Source organism: Mustela nivalis (assembly GCF_964662115.1).
Source record: "Mustela nivalis genome assembly, chromosome: 10".
Lineage (NCBI taxonomy): Eukaryota > Metazoa > Chordata > Mammalia > Carnivora > Mustelidae > Mustela > Mustela nivalis.
The window spans coordinates 68,569,173-68,586,372 of record NC_139029.1 but is presented as its reverse complement, the minus strand read 5'-3'; the positions used below and the strand labels follow the sequence as shown (position 1 = coordinate 68,586,372).

At 34.7% G+C, this 17,200-nt stretch overlaps 1 protein-coding gene across 8 annotated transcripts in view; it reads right to left on the bottom strand.

The window, feature by feature from the left end:
• Window positions 1-563: 563 nt before the first annotated feature.
• The window catches only part of PRKACB (protein kinase cAMP-activated catalytic subunit beta), a 128,610-nt gene continuing 111,973 nt past the window's right edge, over window positions 564-17,200 (bottom strand). For all 8 annotated transcript variants that reach the window (XM_082688159.1, XM_082688156.1, XM_082688157.1 and 5 more), the window contains 2 exons: window positions 8,911-9,075; window positions 564-3,795 (listed from right to left, as the gene is read on the bottom strand). In XM_082688159.1, coding sequence (XP_082544285.1) covers window positions 3,670-3,795; window positions 8,911-9,075 — 291 coding nt within the window. In that variant the 3' untranslated portion in view covers window positions 564-3,669. The remainder of the gene's footprint in view (window positions 3,796-8,910; window positions 9,076-17,200) is intronic.

The window sequence follows — 17,200 nt, the reverse complement described above, 5'->3', positions numbered from 1 at the left end:
CAACACTTCTGAAAAAAAGAAAGTAAAAATTTGGGGTGCCTGGGTGGCTCAGTGGGTTAAAGCCTCTGCCTTCAGCTTGGGTCATGATCCCAGGGTCCTGGGATCGAGCCACATCGGGCTCTCTGCTCAGCAGGGAGCCTGCTTCCTCCTCTCTCTCTCTCTGCCTGCCTCTCTGCCTACTTGTGATCTCTATCTGTCAAATAAATACATAAAATCTTTTAAAAAAAAAGTAAAACTTCATAGTTCATTTTTCCAATAGAAGGTGTCTCTTGTAGTATCAATCATTTAACTATGAATATTTTCAACATTCTGTTAAGAGTAATTTGGAGTAAGAGCATGAGGAATAAATAGATCCACTTTTTAGAAACTGTGGAATGAATTTATTAGTTTCTTAATATACACTCAGTTGGACTTGATTGGTGGATGTTTCTCTCCTATTACTGTTCCCACTACCACAGATCAACCCAAATGCCTAAAAACTGGAATCTAGAAGCATCTATAGTATATGCAGAAAAGAAATCGGGAGGTAAGGGCACCAAATAGAACACAAGACTCAACAACTGTTTTATCCTTTGAAGATACTTTAATTTTGCTGTTATGATTACTTAAAAAACACAGTTGTTTTCAGCATTTCCTAGCTACAGTGGTGCATAGGAAATTCCATTCTAAACAAAGAATTAATTAATGAAATAACAACACACCTTAACATTTTACATTGATAGGTTACAGTTTACAAGGTGCTTTCACATACATTATTTCATTTGATTCTTACAACAAGCAGATAAAACAGTCAGTGGGAAAAAAAATGATTTTTTTTTTTAGGCTTTTGATGAGTATTTTCAGGCCAATGGGCAGTCAATACAAGAACATATCAAAAAAAAAGACAGCAATACCCACAAGCCACAATATCTTTTTTGGTAGGTTGACCGTTTGATATCAATTGGATTTTTAGCATCAGTGAAGGAGGACGGAATCAAAAGAGACATGAAGTCCTTGTGATATTCAAAAAATTTAAGAACACTGTAAGAGATAAGGAGAAGAAAGAGAAGAAAGGCCCTAAAATATCACCTTACCAAGTCTTACTTCAAAGCACATTATCCCTTCAAACTGTCAAATAAAAAGAATCTTGTCATGACATGTGAAAATTAGAAAAGACCTTAGAACTCATTTTGATCAAAATGGAACTCATTTTGTAGCGCTAAGGCCAAGGTCATCCTGACTGTGTGACAGACAAGCCTGAGACCCAAATTTCTTGACTTTTGAGTCAGAGGTCCTTCCTCTGCAATGCCATCTCCTTATTATTTACTGAGGAAAAATGTCATTTCTTCTGTTTCAAATAATGTGATTTTAGGTTAAATACTGATTTATTCCATTGATTATTCAAGTTTTTATTTCATTCTTGGCTAAACTGTGGCTGAAACTGTGAGTTTTATATAACTTTAAGATATTCTAATTCAGTGTACTTGATTGGTTGGAAATAGACTCTCTTGACATATCAGAGAGCTTGCTCATGTCCTTTAAGTGGAGAGTAAGATGGGAATGGCGAAATAGCCCTCAAAACCAATGTATGCCTAGGGGCATCTACCTAGGCAGAGTCTAAATCTTTTTAATTGCTGAAAACTAAAGCGTAATAATCAAAGTGTCATCCCCAAGATTTATTAAAATAATTTTACAATAATATACAATAAAGCTACCATAGAATTTGTAGCATACACATAGAATACAATGATCAGCATGTTCTTGGGCCAAAAACTAATTAAAATATTTTATACAAATGATGTATTAAATTTATTAACATGATGATATATTTTTGTCACATAAAACTTGATACAGCAAAGTATTTCATATTTTCCTTGCACATTTTAAATATAGGTGGACCAACTGAAATCAGCATCAGCTTTTATATGACATAACCATGCAAAAACACTTGACAACCAATAGATGTACAGATTGATGCAGAGAATATTCCAGACAGGCTTTTTTCAATGTCTTCAAAGGTTTTATACAGGGATGTGGTACAGAGGAAAAGAAGTAGTCAGTGACCTGCACCAATAATGAAGCAAATAGAATGCTTATATATACATTAAGATCAGTTTGATTAAAAACAACTTATATGCATGTAATTGATCATAAAAAATGAACACAGTTTATTTTAGACTCTTTTGGTGTGTTGTTTTAAGATAGGTCACTGACACACGGAGATAAAACCAGATGGCCAAATTTAAAAGCAAAGACAAAAATATTTAAAAAACAGAATTAAGCCATGGATTCTCAACAAATGTTGAACTAAGTGTGCAAAAGTGCCTGAAATTTCCATGTGACAGCAATGTTATTGGCAAAGAAGTATAAAAAAAATTAAACTCAAATACTAAAATTGTATCTGCATGATCATACATTCTGTTTACTGAAAGAAAAAGGCTTGAAATTCTGACTTGTTTAAAAATATCACATCTCAAAATTAAAACACAATTGTGGCAGTTTTAAAAAACGTCATCCCTTTTCCTCATTGATGAGGCACAGGATGAAAGCCGAAGCTTCAACAGTGCCTCTCCCTCAGGCTGACAAATAGAGTACATCAGAATAACCTGGCAACAATTCCTTTTGTTCTTAACAAAACATTACTGCAAACAAAGCAAAGCAAAACAAAGAAAAACCTCATATAAATAAGAGCATCTCTATACTGTTTACAAGTATCAAGCCATTTGTTTGACTCAGCAGGTATTTGTCCGCATTAATGTTTTTAATTCTTTTCCTTTAAAAAGTTTATAATGAGGACTATTTGAGAAACTTAAAAATTGTCACTTTCTTCTTCAGTCACCTTCTGTTAAAATACTGGCTAAAACGCTTATGGAGAAGTGAAGGTTTAGAAATCTTAGAGCTAGCTCTAATACCTACAGAAATGCTGGTACCAAGTGATGATCCATAGCATTAGTTTTTCCTGTGAAGGAGACACATTTGTCACACTGCACAGCTGGTCACTTAATTACTCCAGGGGAAGATGATACAAAAGGTAGTGAAGGGAAATAGAGCCTCTGATCTCTAGAAATTCAAACTGCTGGGGCTAACTACTCGATGTTAGTCTATCCAAGTGTCTTGCCAGAACAGTGAATTCTACGAAAGTTATTGTTTTGTTTTGTATAAACTGCCTTGTTGATGAGACAAAAAACTGTCTTCAAAAATTGTCAAAAGTTTTGGCAAAACTGAGTCTGAGCTACTCAAAGTAAAAATAGTTATTGGAAGTATATCCTCAAGCCACTGACCAACAAAAATAATGGCAAGAACTACCAAAGGCAACACTTATCCTTCCTTGGAAATATCACAGAGCCATAACACTGCCCATCTGCAACACCAACAAAATAAAGTGGAGTACTGTTTGGAGAAAAACTGATGAAAATGAAAAAGGAAGAAATAGACGTAGGGCAGGAGAACCAAAGGGAAGCAGGAAAGTGTCTAGTTGTGTGTTATGGCACAGACAATGCTTTGCTTAGCGGTGCCTTGTTACAGAGGTGGATGCAGAGCGCACACACGGATGGCAATAAAGACCTCACTCAGTCGCTGGAATGACAGAACTAGGTAACTGCTTCAACAAGGACGGTCTCAGCTCCACCGTATCTCCCAACAGAGTGCAAAGACTGAGTGTGAGTTCTGATGTCATCTTGTTGCTCGGCTTTAAAATTCACAAAATTCTTTTGCACATTTTTCTGTTATAGAGACGCGGATATCTTCTTCTTCATAGTCATCAAAGTTGCTGGTATCTCCAGAGCCTCTGAACTTTGGTATGAATGGTGCTTCAACCTACATTTGAGAAGGAAACGTAACTGTGATATTACGATTTATAATAGGAAAAATATATTTGGTTTTCATCCCAATCCTGAACACAGAGCTCTTTAAGGACTTCATAAATGTTATGTTAATGAGGTGACTTTTAGAAAGCCTCTAGCTAACCTAAGGATGGGCGCTAATTAGACACTTGGAACTTTCAGTCTTAGCCCCTGACCTCCAGGAGGGAAGAGGGGTTGGAGACTAATTTAGTTGCCAGTGGCCAATGATTTAAACAATCATGCCTATGTAACGAAGCCATAAAACTTAACAAGGATGGGGTTTGGAGAGTTTCCAGGTTGATGAACAAATGGGGATTTGGGGAGAGTGTTGTGCTTGAAGGTAGCAGGAAGCTCTGAGCCCTTTCTACATACATGTCCTATGTATCTCTTCCATCTGGCTGTTCTGAGTTACATTCTTTTATAATAAACTGGTAATAGTAAGTGAAGTTTCTGAGTTCTGTGAGCTGCTCTAGCAAAGTAATTTAAACCCAGGAGTTTGTGGGAACCTCTGATCTATAGCCTCTTAGTCAGAAGCACAGGTGGTTAGACTGTGATGAATGTCTGAAGTGGTGGGGGATACGGGCACTCTTATAGGACTGAGCCCTCAACCTACGGGGTCTGATGCTATCTACAGGTAGATAGTGTTAAGACTTGAGTTAATTGTGCGGTGGTGGTGTGTGTGTGTGTGTGGCGAGGAGGACACACATATTGGAATAATAAAGAAGAAAAATGAATGCTTGGGAGTTTCTAAACACCAAAGAAAATACATTCCCACTATTATTATATGGTCACATCTTTAAATGCCTTTAAGTCCCTAAATGATAACCGCATTAGAAAAAGCAGCAAACAGTAGGTTTGCCATTATCTCAACATTTTCATTTAAGGAATGGTACAATACTTAAGAGATGTCTAGGATAATTAACCAATGGTATCAAAATGGTGGCACTTCAGGTTACAGAATTCTAGATTTTTCCTTATCGGTTCCTTCCTTTTTAAAATTTTTATTTATTTGAGAGAAAGAGGGTATGAGCAAGCAGGGGGAGGGAGGGAGAGGGAGATAAGATCAAGCTGATTCTGCGCTGAGCCTGATGTGAAACTTGATCTCATGACCTGAGCCGAAACCAAGAGTTGGATGTTCAACCAACTGAACCACCCAGGTGACTCATGATTCCCCGCTTCTGATACAGGTTCTTTCTAATATGTAAACCAGTGGTCTCCAAAGTTTTTGGATTTATATACCTTTTAATAAAAACATTTTTGAGCATAAATCACCAATATATGTGTAGCTATTTATAAATTATTTACTCACATAAGTATGTTAGTATAAGATACATACACAAACAAGACATTTAAAAAGACCATAGGACTGGGAAGTCTTATATCATCTTTTAGTTTGCCAGCTGGTTGCCTCACATGCACGCTCTGGGGACTGTGGTTCTGCAGCACGCAGAGGAATCAGCAATGCATACAGCCGCCTCACATCTAGCCAGGTGGCAATTTAGGATCACACCTGTTGGGATCATCTCTACCTGTACAGTGATTGCATAGTTTGAGTTGTCCAGGCCTCTTTCTTCTGTTTCCTGCCTCTGCTAGAGACTATTGGACTCTTGGACTATTGGACTATTTCATTGCTCATGAACACTTGGTCAGAGAATAACAAAATCTATGAAAACTGTTCAAATTATCATTTTTGATAATTTTGGTATTGGTGTACACAGTTATAACTGAGATATTAAAACAAATGGCTACAATGAGGTACTCAATTATTTCTATTTATAAATTATCCAGGGATCTTCAAGTCCAACTGATAGTCAAGATCTGCAGTTGATCAATCTATTCAATACTACAATCTGTTTGCTATAGGGTGCTACTTCTTGGCAGATAAGCTGTTCACTATCTAAGGTAAGTTAAGCCCTCTGGAAAGCACATGAACTCTAAATGGGCAGGAGCAGTTCAATGTAATCCCGCTTTAAGAATAATTGTAGGGGCACTTGGGTGGCTCAGTTGGTTAAACATCTGCCTTGGGCTCAGGTCATGATCCTGGGGTCCTGGGTTCCAGCCCCATATTGGGCTTTATGCTCAGTAGAAAGCCTGGTTCTTCCTCTCCCCCTCCCCCACCTTGTGCTGTCCTTCTCTCAAATAAATAAAAGCCTTTTCTTAAAAAAAAAAAAGAAGTGTAAAAATATAATACACAATATGCATAAATTAGTAAATGCAAATAGCAGGAATTTTCTTTTAATATAAATATGAAAATATTAAAAATGCATCATTTAAAAAATACTAATAAAACGGGCCAACCTCAAGCAAATCTAATAAATACATCTAAATATAGCATTAATTAACACAAATATAACAATAAAGATAGTATAAACAGCGATAATTAGAGGAATATGGATGATTTTACAAGAAAATATAAACTTCTGAAATTGACTGAAGAGGCAAAAGAAAAATTAGTTTGTTAAAATTTCCAAGTAGTAAGTAGAAGTTAGTTCCTATTTCCTCAAGTGTACCAAAGAATAAAAAGACATGGAAAATTTCCAAGCTCATTTAATGAATTCATTCATTCATTTAATGTATCCCATAATCTCAACTCCAGAAAAACAAAACTGCAGATAAATTAAACTCATGACTATATAGACAAAAATCCTAAATAAAATTTTAGCAAATTGATTTTGCATATTTTAAATAATATTTTGCAGGTATTACAGTAATAATACCTCATGATTAAATGGTGTTTAGGAATGTTAAGATATCTAATTGATATAATTCATTATGCTAATATGTCAAAGAAGAAAAAGCACAATAAACTAGGAATCAAGGATATTTTCTTTTTTTATATGTTTTTTGTTTTTTTTTCTTGATATTTTCTTAATCTGATCAAGAATAGTTATCCGAGATAAATAGCTAACTTCATATTTGAAGCTAAAACATGAAAGGCATTCCCATTCAAAACAAGAATAAGACAATACAGCTCAACAGTCCCACTCTTTCAGTAAAGGCAAATGATACCTCCGCCCACTGTAAATATTTAACCATAAAATGCAAGGAAATCACTGAAAAACCTATGGAAATCAACAACAGAATTTAGTAAGGTGGCCAGTTACAACACAAACATAGAAATTATGTTTCCCCCTATAGCCTGCCTACTATAATGGCAAAGCAAATGCATTTGCAATAGCAATCAAAGTATAAATTTAAGGAATAACTTTATTTTTTTGAGGAATTTAATATTATTATTTTAAACTAGGTTCCATAAAGGCCCCACTCATAGTGAAGTAGAGATTTTGGTTCTTTAAGAAAGAAACTGGACCTATATGGGGCAGGGCTTTCTAAGACTTTATTGAATGACAGAAAATGTTTGAATAAAGGTAGAAATATAACATGTTCATTATAAGGAATTGTCAAGATTTTGATTCTCTTCTAACTAATATACTGTTATCCCAATTAAGAGCCCCAAATACAATATAAATATTTGGAAAGACCAATAAAACACGGAGTTATTGTTAAATGGGTACAGAGTTCTAGTTTTGCAAGATGGAAGAGTTCTGGAGAGATATGGTGGTGAAGGCGACACAACAGTGTGAATGTACTTAATACCATTTAACTGTACACCTACAAATGGCCGTGACAGCAAATTTTGTATTGTGTATTTTTCATACAGTAAGACTGTAAAAAAATCTGAATTATGTACTCTTTTCCATGAATATTTATAAGAATTCCACATATTAAATATATATTCTGAAAATTAAAAAAACACCATAAGCCTATATAAAATGGTATAGTATACAGTACAGGAATAGACTAAAGGAACTCCATTAAAAATAAATTTCGCAGGGTGCCTGGGTGGCTCAGTGGTTGAGCCTCAGCCTTCGGCTCAAGGTCATGACCTCAGGGTCCTGGGATGGAGCCCCACATCAGGCTCTCTGCTCAATAGGTAGCCTGCTTCCCCCTCTCTGTCTGCCTGCTGATCTGCCTACTTGTGATCTCTCTGTCAAATAAATAAATAAAATCTTTAAAAAAATAAATTTCACAAACAGACTGAAGTATTTAATAAATTAGCATTAGTAAAGGTGGAATTTCAAATAAGGGGCCAAAAAATTCAATTCATTCAACAAATGCTGAGAGAACAAAAATAAGTCAGATCAAAAAGCACTGGACGAAAGTATAGATTCAATAAGTCTCCCCAAAAGAATTGCTCTTGCCCATACAGCACATCCAGCTGAGGTAATGATGCTAAGGACTGTTTCATAATTTAATGGCTAGGGAGTTTTTGAACCTATCTTATGAGATGCAGAGACTACTGTACTCGCCTTGTTTTGGTCTTTGTTGCATTATTAAATTCTTTTAATGCTTTGTTTTTTAATTTTTTCTAAAAGACATAAACTTGGAAAAATGTGCTATTAATATTCAATGACAGCATTTACATTTTTTTCCTAAGGAAATTCACTTGTGCTGCACAACATCATTAAATATGGCAAGTCTCTGAAACAGAAGTTTTTGTTTTATGGGAAAAAAAAGCAATATAGTCAAGATGTAAACACTTTATAAATACAAATTATATTTAACCGGGCATTTAAGAAACAAAGGTGAGATAAAAGTAATTCACAGCAAAAGCTTTTGTTAAATGTCTCAATTTGTTATAAAGGTGAAGTGATAAACACTGAAAAATATCTAATGAATCTAGCTATTAAATATTATTGAATCTAGCTTGTGCCAATCCCAGTGGGAGACTCTATTTGTTTATGTTGTTTTTCTAATGTGGTTTCATATCAGTTTTGAAATGCAAACCTTTGGGACATTGTCTGCTATATCATTACCATGATATTTGAAGAATAAGAGGCCTACGTAGGAGAAATTTGACACTGAAAACATTTCAGGTTGATGGTCAAGACAGAATATGCTTTTTCTTTTATCAAGGAGAAAACTCGTTTTTAAGCTGTGGGTTGGAAAGGTTCCTTACGTCCTGCATAGTATTAATTCAAAGGTAAAAATAAATTAAAGTCCTGTGTTAAGTTGGAACAATCTCTATTACCTATATATAATTTAAATACCAAACTTTCAAAGCTCTTAAATTAAAGAAACGGCTCACCTTCCTCTGGTAAATAGCAATCCAATCTGTGGTGGCAAACCACTTGTGAGTTTTTATATCACTCACGCCGTTCTTCAGGTTTCCAAACCGCTTTGTCAAATCCACCTGCAGCAGGTTCCTTAGAAGGTCCTTGAGATCTGAACTGAAGTGCGATGGGAATCGGACCTGTACCAACACACCATGTTGTCAAACATACATTCCAATGGTTAGCATGGCCTCAACTTTAAACAGACCAGAGACCTCTGAAGAAAATGCTTTAAAGGGTTAACAGATCCATTTCTGAGCTCTTTACATTCTTGCTGTGGTTTTCTACAAGTGCTGTGGTTTTCTGCAAATGCTGTATTATCTGTGTATGTCTCTTTCCCCCAGACCATGAACTTCTGGGGGGAGGGTACTGTGCCACTTTTGTGTTGTTATTCCCCGAATTTATTACACCATTTCAAATAATGTAGTTCATCCAGCTAACCGTAATTGAGACCTACTGTATACTACACTGCTCTCGTGCTGGATATATAGCAATGAACTATGGCATACCTGGTGAATATGGTATTAATTATATTCTAAAGATGGAGAAATTAGGATGTGCAGACATTGTAACTTACCCAATCATTGCACTACAAAGTGGCAGAGTTGGGACTAAAAATCTAGTCATGTTGCTAGGCTCATGAGTTTTATTCTTTATTACATGGTTTTCAATTTATAGTCTGACTTTAAAAAAGCTCAACATGATGTACATTCTCATATTTTCAAAGTATAAGTTAAACCATTAGCAGGCAAAGCCAGACTCTATGGCAAAACCAGATTCCTAACTCTAGTCTTCTGCTACTTCTGCTACTGATGCTATTTTGTACTGAAAGTGTGTTTATGTACGAAGTGTGTTCCTAGGACCCACTTTCATCAGAGTCAACTGGGAGAGTGGAGGGATAAAAATGTTGATTTCTGGGGCTTACTTCAAATGATGAGGGCACTGGGTCTGAAATTCTGAGGTTTTTATCTCTAAGTGATTCATTCATATATGCACGAAAGCTTGAGAAACATTATTTGCAACTCTGTTCATTACTTTGTGCAGAAGTTTTATTTTTTCTGTCAGTGACAGATGCAAAAAATTTTAATGTAAGTAAACTAAAATCATCATACTAGAGGAAAACTAGTATTTCTGTCCAACAACCAATTGAAGATCAAATAGCTAATAACTGAACAGGATTTGGGAGTCAACTCATAGAAATTAGCTACTAAAATCCTCATTTTTGCAAAGCTTATATTACCATACATTATAAAAGGGTTTGTGTTCTTAAAAAAAAAAAAAAAAGTGAATTGCCACCATCTTTAGTTTTTAGTTCTAAAAGTAAAGTTTTATTGCTATAATGGCTTATTAGAAGTTCAGCACTGTGCTAAACTTAATGCACACTGGCTCATAAATCCCAAAATTTAACATTAAGGTGTATATGATTATAACTTCCATTTTACAGGTGATGTAATTGAAACTTATACAGATTAAGTTATTTGCCAAGACTGTAGAGCTAATAAGTGGCAATAGAGCTGTAATTCCAAACCAGCTATTCTGAATTTAGAGTATACATTCTTAATTAATCCATACTGTTTTCATGATTCAATAACCTGAAAATAGTTATTGTCAGGACATTTCCAAAAGAATGAAATTTTCATCTTAAAAATATTTGCTGCACACTTCCTCATTTATCATAGTCGGAGTAGAAACTAGAGAATATGTGGTATTCAAAAGGCATACTGTCTAAAAATAACATGATATATTTACACAGTGGTTATATTCCAACTTTGCTTAGATTGCAAAGAAGTAACTTATTAAAAATGGAGCTATCCTTGTATGGAACAGAGTCTGCATGAACTGCTCAATGTAGAGTGCCAGTTATTTTCCCTTTCATGATGTTCAGAATACTAGACAATGTACCATTCTTACAGATTCAGGTAATGTGCAACAGAATGCCTAAAGAATAAACACACCTAAATAGAGTAGTTCTTTATTTTGGAATGCAGATGAAGTATTGGTGTTGGATTAGTTAATGTGTGTGTATACATTTGTAAACTTTAGAAGAGATATTCTCAAATGGGGAGTTGTAGTTGGGGAGTTGTGACGGTAGAAATCAGAGTTATCTGGAAACCTTATCAAATGATAGACATATCCTCTTCACCTCTAATCACACCCCGTTCTCCCCCAGAGATTCTGTTAGGTAGCCCACACTTACATAGTAAGCATGTTAATGATGAGAATATGTCAGATCTTTTAAGTATACTGAAGGAGAAATAATGGGAATCATTATGAAAGTATTTTTTTCTATGATCTGAAACATGATCAGAAATGTAGTTTCTTTGTTGATTTGACTTTCCAAAGAGCCATGTTGATTCATCAAACTGAAATTAGCAAAAACCAAAAAATGACTTAAACACAATTGTGTTTTAGATGCAAGGCTTTTATTTATGGTATATTAACTTGGAAACTCCAAAGATATCTATAATGGGAAGAATGACTAATTTTTCCTTCAAAATTATATTTAGAAGTGTATTATTTCTATTATTATTAAGAATTATAACTGCTGTAGAAACTGAAATCAGAATTCTAGAATATTGGAGCCAAGGAAGTTTTAGTTTAATTTAGTCTAAACCTTCAGGTAAGTCTAAACCTTTAAGATAAGGAACCCAAGCTCCTGTGAGACTACCAACTTAGTATCATTTTGGGAAAAATAACTGACTTCTATGTCCTTCAGCCAGTCCATTATTGGGCAAACAATGTGAAAGTACCTGAAAAAGAGCCAGATATGGAAAAGAAAAAGTCTAGATCCATTAAACCTTTAGATCTGAGAGATAAGATTATTGGAAACTGGCATTAAAATGAAAGAGGTGTTTGCACAATATACATTAATATTTCCTGGTTAGGATTCTTTAACAACCTTTAGAGACTAAGTTACTTCCGAGTTTCCTAATAATATATTCTTGAGAGTAGATATATTTCTATGATGAGGTACAGACATACAGAACAAGCTTTTGACATAGACTGTGTATCAAAGTAGTCTGTGGTAATTTAAAAAATACAGATGTTTGGAATATACAGAAGACCAACTGAGTCAGTATCTCTGAGAATGAGTGTCCACTTCATGAAAGCAGAGATCATAACTAATTGCTGTATCTATCACTGGTCTGACAGACAATATGTACTCAGTATTAAATGAATGCAAGAATTCAAATTTGACAAATAATGATCGAACACCTTCTACGTATTAGGCACACAGTGCTTGGGATACAGTAGTAAACAAAATAAGACAAACAGTCCTATCTTCACAGAGTTTCCATCCTAGTAAGGAAGAGAAATGATAGTAATTTATCAAAATGTTGTCATTCACTCATCCCCACAAACTCTTGCACTGTAAGGTCTTTGATTTCTACTCTGAAGAAAATGGGGAATCATTGCAAGGTTCTGGAAGGAGTAACACGGTCTAATTTGAAATTTTTAAAGAAAGAGTGACTCAGAAGACAGCAGTTATCAGTGGAGGTGGTAAGAAGTGGTTGAATTCTGTATATTCTAAAGGTAGATAAAGATAGACCCCAAATGGTTTTCCTGTACATTAGATATGAAGACTCCACAGTGTCTTGGCCTGAGTAACTGAAAGGATCATGCTGCCATCAACTGAGATGGAAGAGCAGTGGGAAGAACAGATTTGTTAGGGAAAATAAAAATCTGTTAGTTATGGACAGAGTTAGCTTAGGATATTTATTAGATACCTGAATGGAGATCTCAGGAAGTTGGCTACAAGCGTCTGCAACCAAGAACCAGGAATGGACTGAAAAACTGAATTTGGAAATTGTCAGTTGGTATTTAGAGTCATGAAGCTGGATGAGGGCGCCAATGGAGAAAGTGCAGACAGGAGAAGAGGTCCAAGGCAAAGAGGGTGACAAGGAAAGATTAGTAAGGCAGGAATAAAACTAAGATTGTGAAGAGTCACTGAAGCCAAGGGTACAGATAATAAATGAACCACTGAATTAGATTCTGTTTCTGGCTTTGCCACAAACTACCTTTTATCTTTGGGCAATTCTGAATCTTGATTTACCTACATATAGGATAAGAGAACCAAGCTAAGTAAAACTGAGCATTTTTAATCATCTCAAAAATTCTACCAGTCTCTCACTTCCGTAGAAAGAATACCTGAGTTTCAATTCCAACTTAGTCACATACATGCTCTATACTTTTGGGCAAACTTTCACTTTTCTGAGTCTCAGTTACCTCATCTATAAAATGATGAAAGTGTACTTCATCCCCCAGTTTGAAAAGAAATTAGGTAATTTTTATGAAACTGATGCAAGGCACTAATTCAATACATTTTTAATTTTTTGACCTTTGTGTTAGAATAATATTTTAATAAGTTGAATTTTCAAATCAAAGAAGGAACTTGGAAGACAGCAATATCTCTAACTAGATATCTGGACTACTCAAGGACAGTTTGTGCTAGAAAAGCCATTTGGAGAAGTCAAGAAGTTCCTTCTCATCTTATGCTGTAGCTTTTAATTTATAGAAGAGCATTTTCTTCTTTTCTTATGGTATATAAATTTGGTAGAGTGAAGGAGAAAAAGGAAATGACCCTATTTTAGAAAAACAGCATTGTAAATATAGCTGATATTTTAAACAACTTCACCAAATCACATCATGTTAAACCAACTACAAAATTCACTCTGAATTATCAAACTTGATAGAATATTGGTTCTGCTTATAAAGCCTTGTACTTTTTTTTACTTTAAGAAACAAAATAAAACCAAAATCAATTTGTGTACACTCAGTTTAATCACAGAATTACAAAGTTGATCTCTGAAGAAGGGAAAATTTTTATTGCTGTTACTTTGCAAGTGACAAACTAGTAATATGACTTTTTATGCATTGGGATAAAATTTACTGGCTTAAATGACCCAAAAGAGTTTGCACACAGCCAGCAAGCAATAATCTGTTAACTCCTGTCCATAAGTATGCTGGAATAAATTTTTAAAAATTACCTTTCTGTACCTGAAACTAATGTACCACATGTTGGCTAATTGAATTTAAATTTTAAAAAAGAAAACAAATTAACTTTCTAAATTAGGTATAGTTCTAAGAAATCTATATTCCAGTAACGAATTTATCTAGCAAAAATGAGCATATATATTAATAAATTTTCCAAAAGGCATAATAACAACTTTCATATGTTAGATTTCCTATAGATACGGTACCAACCTCCACCCTGCTTCATAGGACCTGAGGCAACTTTAATCAGCCTGAATCTTTATACATAAAAAGAACCAGTACATTTAAAAAATACTTATTAAATATGAATACTACAAATGTGGACTCCTGATCTGTTCTTTTACCTATGCAAAAAGAGCAGGAGTTAGGATGGTTACAAAGGACCATTACCCACCAGATCCTCATTCCCTTCACTGTACAACAAGTTGCCGTCATTTGCCCAAAAGACCACTAGAGTAAGGACTGTCTCAAAAAAACTATTAAGAAGAATTTTAAATGACCACAGCAAAGTGTTAAGAAATGGCCAGGGTTTTCGGCATTGGTAAAGCTGCTTTTGAATTTTATGGAAATGACTACTGAGTTTCGAAGTTTCTTTAATTATAACCATAGACAAACAGAAAATGGATTTAAATTTCCCAAAAGCATTAACAATAGCATCTTAGAAAAAGTGTAGTGGCATTTCTGCACATGTGTTTATTATTTAGGAAATAGAATCTGTGCAGAAAAGAGATAATGTAGCAGGTTGGGGCTGTTACCCTTAAGGAATGCGTGCTTGCAAGTTTAGCCCTAGGCAGATATCTGGGAAGTGGCATGGTAACAGTTCTTTAAAATGATAGGAAACTTTCCCTAAATAATGAGCGTTCACTATACCTAGATTGTACAAACAGTATGGCTTATACTGAATATCTATTTTGCTCTGTGAGTTTGGGATGTAGGTATGCACTAGGCAGAAGGTGTACATATGATCCCAATAAAATCGCTGGGCACTGAGTCTCTAATGAGCTTCCCTGGTAGACAACAATTTGTTGCTAGAAGAATTAAGTTCATCCCTTGTTAACTCCACTGGGAGAAGACTCTTGAAAGCCGTGCCTAGTTTCCTCAGGAGACTGCCCCATGAGCCTTTCCCTTTGCTGATTTTACTTTATACCTTTTTGGGCGCCTGGGTGGCTCAGTGGGTTAAGCCACTGCCTTCGGCTCAGGTCATGGTCTCAGGGTCCTGGGATCGAGTCCCGCATCGGGCTCTCTGCTCAGCAGGGAGCCTGCTTCCCTCTCTCTCTCTCTGCCTGCCTCTCTGCCTACTTGTGATCTCTCTCTCTGTCAAATAAATAAATAAAATCTTAAAAAAAATTACTTTATACCTTTTTGTTATAAGGTATCTTATAATGAATATACTTGGTATTAATTTCTTGGGTATTACTATATGCTGAAGTCTAAAACTCTTCCTAGTGAATCACCTAAACTGGGAATGACACAAAAAAGAATAGTCAGTTAACTGCTAATCAATTACCCTTCATGTGAATGTGAATTTCCCTCGAGGAAAAAATGCACTACCTCTTTGATCATTCTCTATATACGTGTGTTTACAACTTTACATTTTGTAGAGTGTCTCTGTGTGCATTTCTGGTGCTCATTAATAATGGGATAATATTTACTTTATATGTAATGAAGCTCAGAATTTTTTTTTTAATTATATAATTTCAAGGACTGTAAAGTTATGGTTTCCACAACAGCTGTTACTTGACTGCCTAATTTACAAGTATCAATTTTGAACACAATATTAAGTTTTATATTTCTAAGAGTAATGCAACCAAACAGAGTTGTTGTGGAAACCATAACTGATTCTTGTCATACAGTATATGGCACCAGAGTATGAAATTTGAAGACTATATACAGAAACTCAGCATATATATTGCTAGGATATGGCAACTTTAATGTGAGAATTATAAGACTTTTCTGTCAACTATCATTTCTAAACCTGAACCTTGATATTGCATGAATAATTTGACATTTAAAATACCACCCCTTCCTTTTTTAAAGGCAAAATATGTGTAGGAAGGAAGCTAACAAGCTGATTGATCATCTTTCTGTGCATTAAAAATACCAACCTGAGTTAAAATATTGTAATAGAGAAAGTACTTAATCTAATTTTCAAATGTATGTATTCCAGTGAATTAATCACTTCATTAAATACATTTTCTTTTAATTTTGATGTTACTACACCTATAGTTTTTGTAACATGGTTTCAGAATGGAAAAATATAATACATATAAAATGTAGCATAAAATAATAACAGACTTCTAAAAACTTAGAAAAAATAATTCTCATTGAAACATATATTTTAAAATGATACATCATCCAAACCATTGACAATTTTAAATACAAATACAGGATTTGAAAGACCATAATTTGATTTTTTTTTTTTAAAGATTTTATTTATTTATTTGACAGAGAGAGATTACAAGTAGTCAGAAAGGCAGGCAGAGAGAGAGAGGAGGAAGCAGGCTCCCTGCCAAGCAGAGAGCCCGATACGGGACTCGATCCCAGGACCCTGAGATCATGACCTGAGCCGAAGGCAGCGGTTTAACCCACTGAGCCACACAGGCACCCCCATAATTTGATTTTTAATGACTTGAATAATTACAAAATTAAAATATTTGTCTCCAATTTGGCTTTATTTACTAGCTAGAGAGATAATAATACTTTTGTAAGGTAGATAAAGATACATTCTAGCTTGAATTTGGGTGCTGAAACAGATAGTTTTATTGCGAATGGTGCAAAAGACTTTATATTCACATAAAACAGATCCTAGAGATCACTTAATGGCAATATTCTGCTTTCATGAGTTCTACTCTAGCAGCATAGGGGAAAGGGATGAAAATAACTTTATATCCAATATGGGAAGAGATAATCTGGCAATCTGGCACCTTTAGTTAAAAACAACGGTACACCAAACATCCTATTCTATTTCTAAATAAGTGAAGAAAAATATCTGTGATAAGATAAAATTTTATGTTGCTAAGGTGTTGTCAAGGTGACTCAGATTTCAACAGTTACGATTTTAGAATATATGCAGATTTAAATGTTAATATTGTATCCTGACTATTAGAGTTTGATGTGAAATAAAAACATATTCATAAGCAGTTAAAAAACTTTTACACAATAAAGGTACATTCATTTTAAATAAAGCAATTTTTCTAAGTGAAATTTAGTTATGGCATCCTTGTCAGACAGTTTTATTCCTTTTATAAAGTTAAATATAAATAAAAGCAA